Source organism: Rhinichthys klamathensis, unplaced genomic scaffold (assembly GCF_029890125.1).
Source record: "Rhinichthys klamathensis goyatoka isolate OS25496 unplaced genomic scaffold, OSU_Roscu_1.1 h1tg000332l_1, whole genome shotgun sequence".
Taxonomy (NCBI): domain Eukaryota; kingdom Metazoa; phylum Chordata; class Actinopteri; order Cypriniformes; family Leuciscidae; genus Rhinichthys; species Rhinichthys klamathensis.
This window is the reverse complement of record NW_026606847.1, coordinates 445,001-462,390: the sequence shown is the minus strand read 5'-3', so window position 1 is coordinate 462,390 and position 17,390 is coordinate 445,001. Positions and strand designations below refer to the sequence as shown.

The 17,390-nt window shown below is 46.2% G+C and overlaps 1 protein-coding gene across 3 annotated transcripts in view; it reads left to right on the top strand.

Annotated features, from left to right (window-relative positions):
• The first annotated feature begins 286 nt into the window (after positions 1-286).
• tspan4a (tetraspanin 4a) overlaps positions 287-17,390 on the top strand; it is a 63,593-nt gene continuing 46,489 nt past the window's right edge. For all 3 annotated transcript variants that reach the window (XM_056272230.1, XM_056272228.1, XM_056272229.1), the window contains exon 1: positions 287-830. In XM_056272230.1, coding sequence (XP_056128205.1) covers positions 519-830 — 312 coding nt within the window. In that variant the 5' untranslated portion in view covers positions 287-518. The remainder of the gene's footprint in view (positions 831-17,390) is intronic.

The window sequence follows — 17,390 nt, the reverse complement described above, 5'->3', positions numbered from 1 at the left end:
GTGCCGAGGGTCGATTACTCGTCAGGCACCAGCGGCAGCTCGGACATGTTGAAACGAGTCTGGTCCAATGTATGTTTGTGGTAAGGCATCTTTCCCAATGAAGCGGCGTTACAGCACCGGTGTCATTGATCCAGCAAGGTCCAGTGAGTATTAATCACATTGCCGGAACTGAATGAAGTGCGTCTGGAAGATATTGAATCAGCAGTTAAAAGTGATTAAACACTGAGGACTGTGGGTGGACCTTTCGTTGGACTTTGATCCTCAAATGTCTACACCTTGTAACATTTGCCTTGTGGACCAAAGACTGTTGCATCTGGTCAAGTTCCTGTTTTAAAAAATGCAAACTCCTTTTGATAAAAAAAAACAAATAATGTCCATGTTTTAAGGACAGCGGGCTTGTGCTTTCCAACTTGCTAGTTTTTCACGTTTCCTACTTTGTGACTTGTCTTGTAAAAGTGGGGATCATCTGGCCTGTGGGGGTCCGGGCTCCGGCCCCAGCCCCGGCCCCCGACCCAAAGATGCGGCGCTCGAGTACAGACGAGACCCCGTACCGCCGCAGTCCCTCTCTGGACAGCAAACCGGGCTCTCCTCCTCTGCGCTACAGCGGGGAGTACGAGTACCACAGCTCACCCTTCATCTTTGGCATTCGCACCACCCCAGGGTCGCAGAAAGCGAAAGCCAGCTACACCACAGCACAGGGCAGAAAGTATGTGGTGTTTTACCTGGACCTGTCCTTCATCTTCCTCCTAGAGCTGCGGCGCTGCAGGATGGCCGAGGGATGCCTGAGGGCCCTGAGATACGGCATGGTGTTCTTCAATCTGCTCTTCTGGGTGAGTCTGATTCCTATACAGATCATCTCTTCTGTTATTCTGTTCAAATGAGAGAGAGAATGTTAAAGGAATAGTTCACTCAAACATAAAAAGAAAATGCTCCGTATTTACTTGTGTTGTTCCAAACCTGCATGGTTTCCTTTCTTACATGAAACACAGCAGATGTTTAGATGAATGTTTGAGCTACTCTTTCGCATAGAACGACCACTAGTGACCAAGCTCCAAAAATGACCAAAACACCATAAAATTATCATAAACATAGTCTATGCAACTTGTACTCTATATTCTAAAGTCATTATGATGTGAGAGCTATCCGACTCAGACTCCAGTGATGAAGACTCCAGAATTGACTGAGACTCCAGTGATGAAGACTCCAACCTCGACTCAGACTCCAGTGATGAAGACTCCAACCTCGACTCAGACTCCAGTGATGAAGACTCCAACCTCGACTCAGACTCCAGTGATGATGATTCCAGATTGACTCAGACTCCAGTGATAAAGACTCCAGATTGACTCAGACTCCAGTGATGAAGACTCCAGATTGACTCAGACTCCAGCGATAAAGACTCCAGACTCGACTCAGACTCCAGTGATGAAGACTCCAGATTGACTCAGACTCCAGTGATAAAGACTCCAGACTCGACTCAGACTCCAGTGATGAAGACTCCAACCTCGACTCAGACTCCAGTGATAAAGACTCCAGATTGACTCAGACTCCAGTGATAAAGACTCCAGATAGACTCAGACTCCAGTGATGAAGACTCCAACCTCGACTCAGACTCCAGTGATAAAGACTCCAACCTTGACTCAGACTCCAGTGATAAAGACTCCAGATTGACTCAGACTCCAGTGATGAAGACTCCAGATTGACTCAGACTCCAGTGATAAAGACTCCAGACTCGACTCAGACTCCAGTGATGAAGACTCCAACCTCGACTCAGACTCCAGCGATAAAGACTCCAGACTCGACTCAGACTCCAGCGATAAAAACTGCAGACTCGACTCAGACTCCAGTGATGAAGATTCCAGATTGACTCAGACTCCAGTGATGAAGACTCCAGACTTGACTGAGACTCCAGTGATGAAGACTCCAGACTTGACTGAGACTCCAGTGATGAAGACTCCAACCTCGACTCAGACTCCAGTGATGAAGACTCCAACCTCGACTCAGACTCCAGTGATGAAGACTCCAACCTCGACTCAGACTCCAGTGATGAAGATTCCAGATTGACTCAGACTCCAGTGATGAAGACTCCAGATTGACTCAGACTCCAGTGATAAAGACTCCAGACTCGACTCAGACTCCAGTGATGAAGACTCCAACCTCGACTCAGACTCCAGTGATAAAGACTCCAGATTGACTCAGACTCCAGTGATAAAGACTCCAGATAGACTCAGACTCCAGTGATGAAGACTCCAACCTCGACTCAGACTCCAGTGATAAAGACTCCAACCTTGACTCAGACTCCAGTGATAAAGACTCCAGATTGACTCAGACTCCAGTGATGAAGACTCCAGATTGACTCAGACTCCAGTGATAAAGACTCCAGACTCGACTCAGACTCCAGTGATGAAGACTCCAACCTCGACTCAGACTCCAGCGATAAAGACTCCAGACTCGACTCAGACTTCAGCGATAAAAACTGCAGACTCGACTCAGACTCCAGTGATGAAGATTCCAGATTGACTCAGACTCCAGTGATGAAGACTCCAGACTTGACTGAGACTCCAGTGATGAAGACTCCAGACTTGACTGAGACTCCAGTGATGAAGACTCCAACCTCGACTCAGACTCCAGTGATGAAGACTCCAACCTCGACTCAGACTCCAGTGATGAAGACTCCAACCTCGACTCAGACTCCAGTGATGAAGATTCCAGATTGACTCAGACTCCAGTGATAAAGACTCCAGATTGACTCAGACTCCAGTGATAAAGACTCCAGATTGACTCAGACTCCAGTGATGAAGACTCCAGATTGACTCAGACTCCAGCGATAAAGACTCCAGACTCGACTCAGACTCCAGTGATGAAGACTCCAGATTGACTCAGACTCCAGTGATAAAGACTCCAGACTCGACTCAGACTCCAGTGATGAAGACTCCAACCTCGACTCAGACTCCAGTGATGAAGACTTCAGACTTGACTCAGACTCCAGTGATGAAGACTCCAAATTGACTCAGACTCCAGTGATAAAGACTCCAGATTGACTCAGACTCCAGCGATAAAGACTCCAGACTCGACTCAGACTCCAGTGATAAAGACTCCAGATTGACTCAGACTCCAGTGATAAAGACTCCAGATTGACTCAGACTCCAGTGATGAAGATTCCAGATTGACTCAGACTCCAGTGATAAAAACTGCAGACTCGACTCAGACTCCAGTGATGAAGACTCCAGATTGACTCAGACTCTAGTGATGAAGATTCCAGACTTGACTCAGACTCCAATAATATAGACGCCAGACTCGACTCAGACTCCAGTGATGAAGATTCCAGACTTGACTCAGACTCCAGTGATGAAGACTCCAGATTGACTCAGACTCCAGTGATGAAGACTCCAGATTGACTCAGACTCTAGTGATGAAGACTCCAGACTCGACTCAGACTCTAGTCATGAAGACTCCAGACTCGACTCAGACTCTTCTAAGTAATAAGTAACTTCTTGTTCTACAACTAACAATTTTATGACAGATGCTTTGGTAAAAGTGCGTCTAATAAAAATATTAAACTTTTTCCCCGCAATTGTTTTTTTTTAAAGTTGCCAGCCAGTGCCAGCATTTTTGATCATTTTCACCAGGGATGCTTCGATCTGCCTTTCGCCTCCGATACGGATTCTGATTCCTGGGATTCAGTATTGGCCGATACAGAGTACCAATCCGACACTAAAATAAAATAAAATAAAACCAGTGCTGAATTACCTAACAAAATGTATGCTTTAATGTGTGGAAGAGACTAGGATCTTTTTTGCCTGATTGATTTAGTTTATCCCTAAATGATAATTAATGAACAAACAAGTAGTTATGGCTGCTGTTATTCATGCATGGATCCTTATGACTCCTGTCGTAGTTAAGGATGGCTCTTCATTGATTCATAATTAGTTAATATCTTCACTAATCATGAGCTCATGTTGAAGTAACTATTAATTCAGGTATTAGTACATGATTATTCATGTACTGTTATTGTAAAGTCTTACCAACATTACTTTCCTAACTTTGTAAAACAAAATAACAAACAGACACAAATATAGTGAATTATTTATTAAATAATTGTGCACCAGTGCAACAACTGTGAATAAAACAATGGCTTCATAAGCTAAATAAACAGGAGTCAGCTCTCTGTAATGGTTTAGTGCAAATAGGAATTTAGCATCCAATACAAAAGCAGCGTAATAAACCAGTAGTTTTAAACAGAAACAAAATATCTTTATAATGGTTAAGTCTGTGCAAATAGATATTTAAAATCAAATGTACAATAAAAAATAAACGAGCCGAAACTGAGAATTGTTTTTTCGAAATGTCGACGTGAATGGCAGCCTTAGTGTGTTGCTCTCCGATTCTTCTTTTGTTTTTGTTTATTGGTTCTGTATTTGGTCATTCTTTATCTATAGTGTTTTACCAGAGACGAACTCCTCAACATTAAGCAACATATACCAGACAATATTTTTCCAGTTTTTGATTATTCAGACGTTTCCAGGTTATGCTCCGCGAGCCGAACGGCGCTCCCAAGTATTCGTCTTTCGAATCTCCGATCACTTCCTAACAAAATGGACGAACTTCTTCTTCTCACCCGCATTAACAAGGACTTTTCATACTCTCGCATTGTGCTTCACTGAAACCTGGAAAAGTGAAGCTACTCCAGACGACACGCTACATCTGCCGGCTTCCAGCTGTTAGAGCGATCGCATCGCGGAGGTAACGGGGTTGTTCAGATGTAACAACGCTAAAGAAGATGTGCTCTCCTAGTGTAGTGGTGCTGTTAGCTGCACGTTCGCTTGTTTGGAAACAGTCTAGCGGAGCACGTTGCTAGCGCATGATGTCACACGCTGGGAGAACAATTAGAGAGATTGAGTCCATCAACACTCTCAAAGCTTCAGTCGTTCCCTGCTCAAGAGTTCAACATTTCATTCAGTAATGTTAGACAGTTTTGATTTGATTTGATTTACGTGTTATTGTACATGTGCGTCAGCAATGCTTCTATTGCTTGTTTCTGCTTCTTCTTCACCTGCGTTTCAATCCAGAGATTCTGTGGTCTTTCAGAAGTAACAGCTCCCCCTACCGTACAACAGTGAAAACACGGATAGGCGGATAATTTCATAAATGCCAGGGAAAGAGTTAATGTGGAGGCGCTGATAGTCTACATTATGGTTGATACTCTTGGTTGTTTTTTTTACTTGGCATTTAGGGTCAGCTGTGTTTGTTGTTTGTGCCACTGTTATTTCCTCACTTGTGTCACAGTGAGGCCGAACACGTGTTAGTGCCAACCCCTCCTGTGTGAGAAGAATGACAGAACAGCAATAGCATATGTCAGGTGAGCTGCTGTTGTTCTCTGTGCTGACGGATCCTCTGGACGTCATCTGTGCTCCAGCGCTCCGGCTGTCAAGCGGCTCCGCTAGTGTCTTTGATAATAAACCACATCTGTGTTGGACAACGTGATTTCTTATTTTGCTCTTATCAAGTGACCACTGCTCAGTCCGGACGACAGCTCATTTACAGAGGACATTTAAAAAAAAATATTCTTAATTTGGCAAATAAGAAAAGCATTGAATAAACATTACAGAAATGCCTTTAAAAGTCAAAATACTGATTGTTGTATTTTATATCATTGATCATAAAGCTGTCAATCCACAGCAATCCTTTGTGTTATTAAGTTTGTCTGTTTTAAGTTTGTTTTTATTAAGCTGATGTAATCTCGGGATTTCCATGTGGCATTAAGATGTGTTTTTGCTAATCCGATCACAAGCAGTCAGAACTAAATATGAATGGAAACAGGGTCTTGTTATTGGATCACTAACACCACATATGGAGGTAGTCAGAAATGCACGTGACCATACATCCGTCCTGAGTGTGTCAATCAGACTGAAGCTCCGCCCACTGCCCTGACATGATGCACAGTGTTGAGGAAGAGCATCAAAACACACCATTCAAACTTCCAAAACACACACATTACAGTCCAAATCACCTGACCAATTGTGATCGGTAGAGCCAAAAGGCATCTTTTTTTCTTTATTGATTTTCAAAACATTAACATTAAAGGGTCAATGACGTATAAGGCCTTTGAGAGGCCCATTTTTAAAATACTTGAAATAATAATATATTTGGCTATTTTCTAAACATTTGGAGTGTAGTCTACACATGCATGTGTGTGAAAACTTCAAACAAAGATATTTTAGTGCTTTTAAACTCAAATGAATAGGGCAACGACCTTAAAAAAGTCATTTGGGGCGACCGTAATTTATCTTAAAATTAATAGATTTCCTTTACATGAGTTAAATTTTAAGAAGTATCAGTAATTAATTGAACTGTTTAAAAAAGATATACTCATGTGTCCTTTCATTTATTGCAAATGATGTTAAATACATTTTTATCTATAATGGCAGTGTCACCCTCATAAAGCAATTACATATTTGTTTTACTCATATAATCCATAAAACTGATTTAAAATGTGTAGATATAGTATCCACTTATTGATGTTATACCAATGAATTATATTTCAACCAAAATGGACAGACATTATTTTTTGAATTTACTACAGAATTGAATATGGTTGGTTACCCCAAATGACAAGTGGTCGCCCCACATGATGAAAAACAGCAGGCAATTAAGACCATTCAATGATTTTGATAGTTAAAACACATTTAATGAAATTTTATGAAGAATCAGCATATCCATTACATTTGACACATTTCATAACATTAACAGTTTCCTCACTATTTCATTTGACACATAACCATCAAATTAATATTTTCAATACTAATGCATTAAACGCTTGGACATAACATTGAACAGCATTTTCCTTTTTCATTTTCATTTCATTAATCACTTAAACATACACTCACCTAAAGGATTATTAGGAACACCTGTTCAATTTCTCATTAATGCAATTATCTAATCAACCAATCACATGGCAGTTGCTTCAATGCATTTAGGGGTGTGGTCCTGGTCAAGACAATGACAAGACAAACTCCTGAACTCCAAACTGAATGTCAGAATGGGAAAGAAAGGTGATTTAAGCAATTTTGAGCGTGGCATGGTTGTTGGTGCCAGACGGCCCGATCTGAGTATTTCACAATCTGCTCAGTTACTGGGATTTTCACGCACAACCATTTCTAGGGTTTACAAAGAATGGTGTGAAAAGGGAAAAACATCCAGTATGCGGCAGTCCTGTGGGCGAAAATGCCTTGTTGATGCTAGAGGTCAGAGGAGAATGGGCCGACTGATTCAAGCTGATAGAAGAGCAACTTTGACTGAAATAACCACTCGTTACAACCGAGGTATGCAGCAAAGCATTTGTGAAGCCACAACATGCACAACCTTGAGGCGGATGGGCTACAACAGCAGAAGACCCCACCGGGTACCACTCATCTCCACTACAAATAGGAAAAAGAGGCTACAATTTGCAAGAGCTCACCAAAATTGGACAGTTGAAGACTGGAAAAATGTTGCCTGGTCTGATGAGTCTCGATTTCTGTTGAGACATTCAGATGGTAGAGTCAAAATTTGGCGTAAACAGAATGAGAACTTGGATCCATCATGCCTTGTTACCACTGTGCAGGCTGGTGGTGGTGGTGTAATGGTGAGGGGGATGTTTTCTTGGCTCACTTTAGGCCCCTTAGTGCCAATTGGGCATCGTTTAAATGCCACGGCCTACCTGAGCATTGTTTCTGACCATGTCCATCCCTTTATGGCCACCATGTACCCATCCTCTGATGGCTACTTCCAGCAGGATAATGCACCATGTCACAAAGCTCGAATCATTTCAAATTGGTTTCTTGAACATGACAATGAGTTCACTGTACTAAAATGGCCCCCACAGTCACCAGATCTCAACCCAATAGAGCATTTTGGGATGTGGTGGAACGGGAGCTTCTAGCTTCGGATGTGCATCCCACAAATCTCCATCAACTGCAAGATGCTATCCTATCAATATGGGCCAACATTTCTAAAGAATGCTTTCAGCACCTAGTTGAATCATTGCCACGTAGAATTAAGGCAGTTCTGAAAGCGAAAGGGGGTCAAACACAGTATTGGTATGGTGGTCCTAATAATCCTTTAGGTGAGTGTACAATGTTTGCCTTTTCATTACTATTTCATTTAATGCTCTTGCTACAGGATCTGCATTGATCCGCTGCCTGTAGCAAGCAGTCTTTTCTTTGCTTGTTAGTGGGGCCATCTAGGAAAAAAAGTATATTTAAACATACACAGAGTTAGAAAAGGAATTGGAAAAAGTAGAATGAATGCTTAATATTCACACATTTCTCTGATAAAAACATAATAATCAAAAAGAAGTAAGCTTAGTCCTCTCTGAAGTAGGATGGAAATTATTGAAATTTAGAAAAAATATGTGGTGAAATGTAGAAAGTTATTTAAAACAACTAAATGTATATAATGAATGAAAACATTTGCATACAGAAACTACAAATACATGATATGTGTTTTCTGTCATTTAAGCAATCAGTGGCGGTCGCCCCAGATGATGCTCGGTCGCCCCAGATGATGTTTTCAAGTTTAATCAAGTATAACAGGCTAATGCTTAGCTATAGAACCCAAGCTAGCTTCTTCTCACCACATATCACTGACAAATTTACATTAAAAATAAAGATTTGCGTATAAAACTTATTATTTACAGTTTTCGGTTGGTCGCCCCACATGATATCAAAATGTGACGTATACACTGCAGCAGTTTTAAAGAGGATTTGTTTGTAAAAATGAGAGTGACTACTCACCTGCTAGTTGTCCCTGTGGGACCCTCACCATGAGGCTGGCTGATGCAACATCCTCTTTGAGATGATTGTCAAAATAAAAGTCCCTTAATTGTATTTTCTTGATGGTCGCCCCAGATGATATTTCAGACAATGAACATCTTCGGACAAGATTTCTTTGTTTATTATGATTGAAATGTGTGTACAAATGTTTCATAACTTTGTCAATCAATGGAAAACAAGTTTAAAATTATGCCAAATAGGGTAAGGATTATATTTAAATTATTTTAGTTTGATTTAAAACCAGTTGTCCAAACAGAAGTCAAGGCCGGACGGTCGCCCCACATGATGTTTTCACACTTCAGGTGGCAGAAAATGGCCAATAAGCCAATTATTTTTAAAGAATAAGAGTGGGCATATGTAAAAGGGAGGTGGTAGACATGCATGTTATAATTTTATTCATTTTAATATTTATTAATTGGTAAAAAGTTCAGTCGGACAGAAAAAGCAAGCGTCATGTCTTTGACCCTAAAGCATAAAAAAGAGGAAAAAACTATACTATACACATATATCAAATGGTGCATTTATATCATGACATGGGATGCATGCTAAGCCTGTGAATATATGCATGTATACCAGCATGTGGATCGGCAGTTTCCGGGGTGTTCTGGAGTTTCAGGGCAGATCCAGCATGTGGATCGGCTTCGGGCCGTCGGGGAGAGAGAGAACTCGGATTGGCTGTTTAGCTTAGAGAATTCATAGCATTAGAATAAAAGAGAAAGTGATAAAAGCGAGTAAAGAAGTGAAGACGGTACAGTACAGACATAAGGCTGTTATAATTTTACATCATCTTACCTGAGCATTCAAATGCACGAATATTTTCATAATAACATCACCCGACTGGAATGAATAAAGTGATAAGCGTGCTGTGTGATTGATATTCACAATGCTAAGTAAGCGCTGCTTTGTTTACGGTTAGAATATATGCAGTCCTAGTTTCAGTTTCCGTTTTGAATGACGAAAACAGACTATTGATACCAGCTGATAGATATTTAGTTATTTACTTTACACACAGACGCAGAAAGCACGTGTAGTCGACAGCCGCCTTTAGTCCTTGTGTTCAAGCGCAGCTTTTTGCTTCTGTTCAACTACACTAGGAATCAGAGACGCGCCGATGTGGAGCCGTGTGGCGGGTTGGAAATACAGGTTTCCAGCAGCAACTAATCACTTTGCCAAACTTTATTAGAATTAAAATATTAAAATAATGAAAGTCTAAATACTGAGAAAAATGCTTGAACAGATTATGTCACAAGCTGACCGATTAAAGGCTGAATCATAGATCTGAGAGGATAGTCATACTATGAGCCATAATACGTGTTTTTAAGGTGTCAGAGAAAATGAAAAGCAAAGAAAAGGAAAAAATACAAAAGAAGAACAAAACCACAACACTGAGACAGTGGAGGCTCATTCTGCAATCTCAATATAGTGATACTGCCTGGTGTATGGCCTAAAAAACACAGAATCTTACACTTGTCGTAGTCTTTAATAAGGCTGCGCTGTGGTTATCGCCATGGCAACTGGCTTGCAGTGTTTCCCAGCAGCTCGAGTGCAGGATCATCTGAGCATTGCCTATGAGCACGAGTGCTAAACATGCTCAAACCAGCCGCTGTGAGGCCTTCTGACAGCAACTGCAGGGCTCTGATGGCTAATAGGAAAAGCAGAAGATGCCAGCCTTCATCCTCTAGATCAGGGGTCTCAAACTCAACTTAACTGGGGGCCGCTGGAGGTAGAGTCTGGGTCAGGCTGGGCCGCATCAAGTATTCCACAAAAAATAGTATTCAAGTATTCCAAAAAAGGAGCACAACTGATCCAATCTTCTCAATATTTATTATTAACGTTTCTTCTGAACTGTTCCTCTGAATTTGAACATTCCTTTCTGTACATGATTGGTTCTTCATGAGCTGTCCTTCTGACAGTTGAAGTTCATTTTACAAACTTTCTTTGTGTATAACACATATTTGTGATATTTATATTTGCTTATGTCCTTTTTATTTTCTTTATACAACACATTAATGATATTGAATGTTTTTTTGGAAGGCACATTTCCTTTTATTATACTTAGAAAAACAATTATTGCTTTTGAAATACAAATATTTGCAGTCATGTCTGCCCGTCTTATTGAATTCTTTCTACACATGTATAGTGTCTCAGGCAAATACTGCACAAATCAAAGCAAACCTTCTTATCAACCTGTAGGACACATATTACAAGCTCAAAATGATTATTCTCACATTGTTTTAGAGCAGGGTCTCTCTCCAACACGTCGCTCCCGTTCACATATCGCGCTCACATATTTTGCGCGCTCAAGTTCGTTATTTCAAATGTAGGCGCGCGGCAAGCGCGCTCATAATTGAAGCGACGCGCTCATTTATTCCAGGCGCAGTATGTTTGTACTTCGCGGTTGTCTATGACAACTATTGACAACAAACCCACCGTAAACTGTCACGAGACTATCTATGGTAGCCCATAAGGGATACATTTTTTTTTTTTTTTTTTTTAAACGCGGCACACGCAACGACGGGCCGCACTAACATTAAACTTTAATGTCAAGTAGGGGGCCACAAAATATCACCCCGCGGGCCGCGAGTTTGAGACCCCTGCTCTAGATACATGATTCTGACAACCGTATTATTATTCAGCACTTCAGATATGGGATTCTTACACATTCACAATAATTCTCTCTAAGTCCTAAACAAATAAGCAAGTCAAAAAGATAATTCCATTCAACCTTGTCAAATGCTTTTTCTGCATCTAATGATAACAAATCAAAATCTACTAAAAATTCTGTCGTCATTTACTCGCCTTTATGTCGGTCCAAACCCGTAAGACTTTTGCTCATCTTCAAAACACAAAACTTTCACACTTCAAAATGTGTGTTTCAAAATCCTTGTAATCCATAAGAATCGAGTGATTTAATCCAAGTCTTCTGAAGAGACATTGCTTTATGTTGACGAGCAGATTTAATTTACATATAAACATTCATCAACACACATTAAATATCATGGCATCTTGAACATGAAAACCGATCTCTACTTGTGTGCGCTCGGGTCCATTGACATCATATGACGGATGAATCAAACACACATTTATTTTTGTTTTGCAGCTAAAATTAAAAGACCATCCAGCTTCATAGTTGAATAGAGTCTTTTCGTGGAGCAGTTCATGGTCTTTGCCTGTGTGTGTGTGTGTGTGTGTGTGTGTGTGTGTGTGTGTGTGTGTATATATATATATATGAAGCTGCCTGAGGAACCAACAGGATTTTGGATGCTCTGTGATTTCCTCCGCTTTGGGAAAGCCGTTTACATAAATGGTCCTCCACTTGAAGTCAACTGAGCAGAAATCCCTGGAAACATGGCTAGAAAATAGACTCAAATCCTAGCAAAGACTTTAAACCCTGCATTACAACTTTTCAAAGATTTTAAATGGAAGAATCGCTGGCCTCAGTGCGTCGCCTGATCTGAGCCTCAGTCCGACCGCACCATTAGCCGATAACCGGAGAGCGAACCCGTCCGGAGAACAGTGTGCACTGATGAAGCCATTAGAGATCAAACATCTTTAGTAAATGCTCCAGAATACACTGAACAAAACATTCAATGACCACCAAGCATGACATAGAAACCTGACATACTTCTGATGAGCGGATGAATCTGAGTGCAGTTTAAGAGTTGACGGCATCAGAACGGCTTCCTCTCGGCTGAGGAGAGATGCATGAGAACTCAAGACTAGTGCAGGTTCAGTGTGGTTCTGTTGCTGAGCTCCAGTGTAGGCAGTGTGTTCAGGAATTTAAATTGTAAGAATTAAAAGATGCCTTTTCTGGCCGAACTCCAAGCCAGCATCCCATATATTCTCTGCAGAGAAGTGAACCCCACACTGCATCACCACACATTTCATGTTTATGTCGTATCAAAAATGAATGTGTGTTGAAAGTGAATGTGTTTATGTATTTTGAGTGCACTGCTGCAATAGTGCCTTTTTCAAACCTCACTATAGTGTAGATCAGGACAGACATTCCTGAACAAAGCCTCGTTCTGGACGCTGAAGACGAAACAAGAGCCAGGCGTGTGTGTCCTCCAGCACATCAGACCCGCTCGCTAACAGCACTGTACCCCTATAAATACTGCAGCCGGCAGGATTGTGCGGCGCATCTTACCCCAGGGGACCAGTGACCCACATCAGCAACACAAACACGCTTCACACCTGCATAAACGAGTTAGCGGCCGCTAATCATGACACAATGAGCTGCACTGTGTGCTAACAGGCTTGAGAGTGTGAGTGTGTGAACTGCATGAGTGAAGAGAGAGAGGAAGAACAGGTGTGTGAGCAGCAGGAGCTCTTGGCTTCTCCATCATCAGGACCGACAGTAGAGCGGAGTCGCCCAGTGGAGGCGTCGCTCTGCCGCGATATTGGAGATATATTACATACAACTCGACGTTATTTACATGTGAGAGCGAAATAAATTACTTCAGTTGTGGCTCATCCGATCAGAATGTAGTTCAGATGTTCGAGTGTTTCAGGGTTTCAGATCGGGAAGCTGCTTATGTCTGATCATTCTGATCTGATCTTTTGCTTTCTGGTCATCAAAGTCCAAATAAATAGAAATTATCAAATGAGATCAAGCGCATTTCATTTTCATTTCTCATGGTATAAAATTACATGAAGAAAATGGTCAAAGTCCAGAAACTAACCTTGCTGATGTCACGGATACACCTAGCGACACACCCCAGCCAGCATTAGCACACCACGGCGGACTCTTCCCTCCACAGACGCACGGCGGACTCTTCCCTCCACAGACGCACGGCGGACTCTTCCCTCCACAGACGCACGGCGGACTCTTCCCTCCACAGACACACAGCGGACTCTTCCCTCCACAGACGCACGGCGGACTCTTCCCTCCACAGACGCACGGCGGACTCTTCCCTCCACAGACACACGGCGGACTCTTCCCTCCACAGACGCACGGCGGACTCTTCCCTCCACAGACGCACGGCGGACTCTTCCCTCCACAGATGCACGGCGGACTCTTCCCTCCACAGACGCACGGCGGACTCTTCCCTCCACAGACGCACGGCGGACCCTTCCCTCTACAGACGCACGGCGGACTCTTCCCTCCACAGACGCACGGCGGACTCTTCCCTCCACAGACGCACGGCGGACCCTTCCCTCCACAGACGCACGGCGGACTCTTCCCTCCACAGACGCACGGCGGACTCTTCCCTCCACAGACGCACGGCGGACCCTTCCCTCTACAGACGCACGGCGGACTCTTCCCTCCACAGACGCACGGCGGACCCTTCCCTTTACAGACGAACGGCGGACTCTTCCCTCTACAGAGGCACGGCAGACCCTTCCCTCCACAGACGCACGGCGGACTCTTCCCTCCACAGACGCACGGCGGACTCTTCCCTCCACAGACGCACGGCGGTCCCTTCCCTCCACAGACGCACGGCGGACTCTTCCCTCCACAGACGCACGGCGGACTCTTCCCTCCACAGACGCACGGCGGACTCTTCCCTCCACAGACGCACGGCGGACCCTTCCCTCCAGAGACGCACGGCGGACTCTTCCCTCCACAGACGCACGGCGGACTCTTCCCTCCACAGACGCACGGCGGACCCTTCCCTCCAGAGACGCACGGCGGACCCTTCCCTCCAGAGACGCACGGCGGACTCTTCCCTCCACAGACGCACGGCGGACTCTTCCCTCCACAGACGCACGGCGGACTCTTCCCTCCACAGACGCACGGCGGACTCTTCCCTCCACAGACGCACGGCGGACTCTTCCCTCCACAGACGCACGGCGGACTCTTCCCTCCACAGACGCACGGCGGACTCTTCCCTCCACAGACGCACGGCGGACTCTTCCCTCCACAGACGCACGGCGGACTCTTCCCTCCACAGACGCACGGCGGACTCTTCCCTCCACAGACGCACGGCGGACCCTTCCCTCCACAGACGCACGGCGGACTCTTCCCTCCACAGACGCACGGCGGACTCTTCCCTCCACAGATGCACGGCGGACTCTTCCCTCCACAGACGCACGGCGGACTCTTCCCTCCACAGACGCACGGCGGACCCTTCCCTCTACAGACGCACGGCGGACTCTTCCCTCCACAGACGCACGTCGGACCCTTCCCTTTACAGACTAACGGCGGACTCTTTCCTCTACAGAGGCACGGCAGACCCTTCCCTCCACAGACGCACGGCGGACTCTTCCCTCCACAGACGCACGGCGGACTCTTCCCTCCACAGACGCACGGCGGTCCCTTCCCTCCACAGACGCACGGCGGACTCTTCCCTCCACAGACGCACGGCGGACTCTTCCCTCCACAGACGCACGGCGGACTCTTCCCTCCACAGACGCACGCCGGACCCTTCCCTCCACAGACGCACGGCGGACTCTTCCCTCCACAGACGCACGGCGGACCCTTCCCTCCAGAGACGCACGGCGGACCCTTCCCTCCAGAGACGCACGGCGGACTCTTCCCTCCACAGACGCACGGGGGACCCTTCCCTCCACAGACCCACGGCGGACTCTTCCCTCCAGAGACGCACGGCGGACTCTTCCCTCCACAGACGCACGACGGACTCTTCCCTCCACAGACGCACGGCGGACCCTTCCCTTTACAGACGAACGGCGGACTCTTCCCTCTACAGAGGCACGGCAGACCCTTCCCTCCACAGACGCACGGCGGACTCTTCCCTCCACAGACGCACGGGGGACCCTTCCCTCCACAGACGCACGGCGGACTCTTCCCTCCAGAGACGCACGGCGGACTCTTCCCTCCAGAGACGCACGACGGACTCTTCCCTCCACAGACGCACGGCGGACTCTTCCCTCCACAGACGCACGGCGGACTCTTCCCTCCACAGACGCACGGCGGACTCTTCCCTCCACAGACGCACGGCGGACTCTTCCCTCCACAGACGCACGGCGGACTCTTCCCTCCACAGACGCACGGCGGACTCTTCCCTCCACAGACGCACGGCGGACTCTTCCCTCCACAGACGCACGGCGGACTCTTCCCTCCACAGACGCACGGCGGACTCTTCCCTCCACAGACGCACGGCGGACTCTTCCCTCCACAGACGCACGGCGGACTCTTCCCTCCACAGACGCACGGCGGACCCTTCCCTCTACAGACGCACGGCGGACTCTTCCCTCCACAGACGCACGGCGGACTCTTCCCTCCACAGACGCACGGCGGACTCTTCCCTCCACAGACGCACGGCGGACTCTTCCCTCCACAGACGCACGGCGGACCCTTCCCTCTACAGACGCACGGCGGACTCTTCCCTCCACAGACGCACGGCGGACCCTTCCCTTTACAGACGCACGGCGGACTCTTCCCTCTACAGAGGCACGGCGGACCCTTCCCTCCACAGACGCACGGCGGACTCTTCCCTCCACAGACGCACGGCGGACTCTTCCCTCCACAGACGCACGGCGGACTCTTCCCTCCACAGACGCACGGCGGACCCTTCCCTCCAGAGACGCACGGCGGACCCTTCCCTCCAGAGACGCACGGCGGACTCTTCCCTCCACAGACGCACGGCGGTCCCTTCCCTCCACAGACACACGGCGGACTCTTCCCTCCAGAGACGCACGGCGGACTCTTCCCTGCACAGACGCACGGCGGACTCTTCCCTCCACAGACGCACGGCGGACTCTTCCCTCCACAGACGCACGGCGGACTTTTCCCTCCACAGACGCACGGCGGACTCTTCCCTCCACAGACGCACGGCGGACTCTTCCCTCCACAGACGCACGGCGGACCCTTCCCTCCACAGACGCACGGCGGACCCTTCCCTCTACAGATGCACGGCGGACTCTTCCCTCCACAGACGCACGGCGGACTCTTCCCTCCACAGACGCACGTCGGTAAACTAGGGAATGAACTTGCGCTCCCGGGGCGGTTCAGGGAATGAGGAGGCGTGTTCCGGCGCAAACGTTCCTGGTGCTGTTTTACAGTTCCAGAAAACACTTCCGCGACAGACCAGGAAAAGCCCAGTCTAAAGTCAGCGGCGCGTTATTCAGATGATATGTTAAGGGCGCATGCTTGGCCATGATGTAGCGTGAGCACAACAGCATACACTTCCCTTCTCTCATACACAGACACAGCAGTTCCCATTTTTGCAAACCATACATAATTACAAGGGAAAATATTACCACACGAGGTAAATCATTGTGGTGTCCATGAAGATGTGAAAAAATAGGCATAAATCTAGCTTACACATTTACCCAAATTATTATACGCCTGTTTAACCGAAGCTAATTTGGGTGGGTTTCTCCCGTCCCCATACAATGCCACTTCTCTGTCTTTACGGCCCTGACGAGAACGCCGGTCTCCTCGGCTGTGAACCGCTCCTGCGTGCGACGGGCAAATCTGCCGTTATAATAGCAATCCGCCATGGCAAAAGCGTTCCTGCTCTTAAAGGGAATGTGAGATGACGCTCTGATTGGTTTATTGCACGTTACGCCCAAACCACACCTGAGTAATGTAGCGACTTCAGACCAACTCATTTTAGATTAGCGTCGGGTGCAAGAGTCATTTATCCCGCCGAGATCTGCCCACAAAGTTACTTG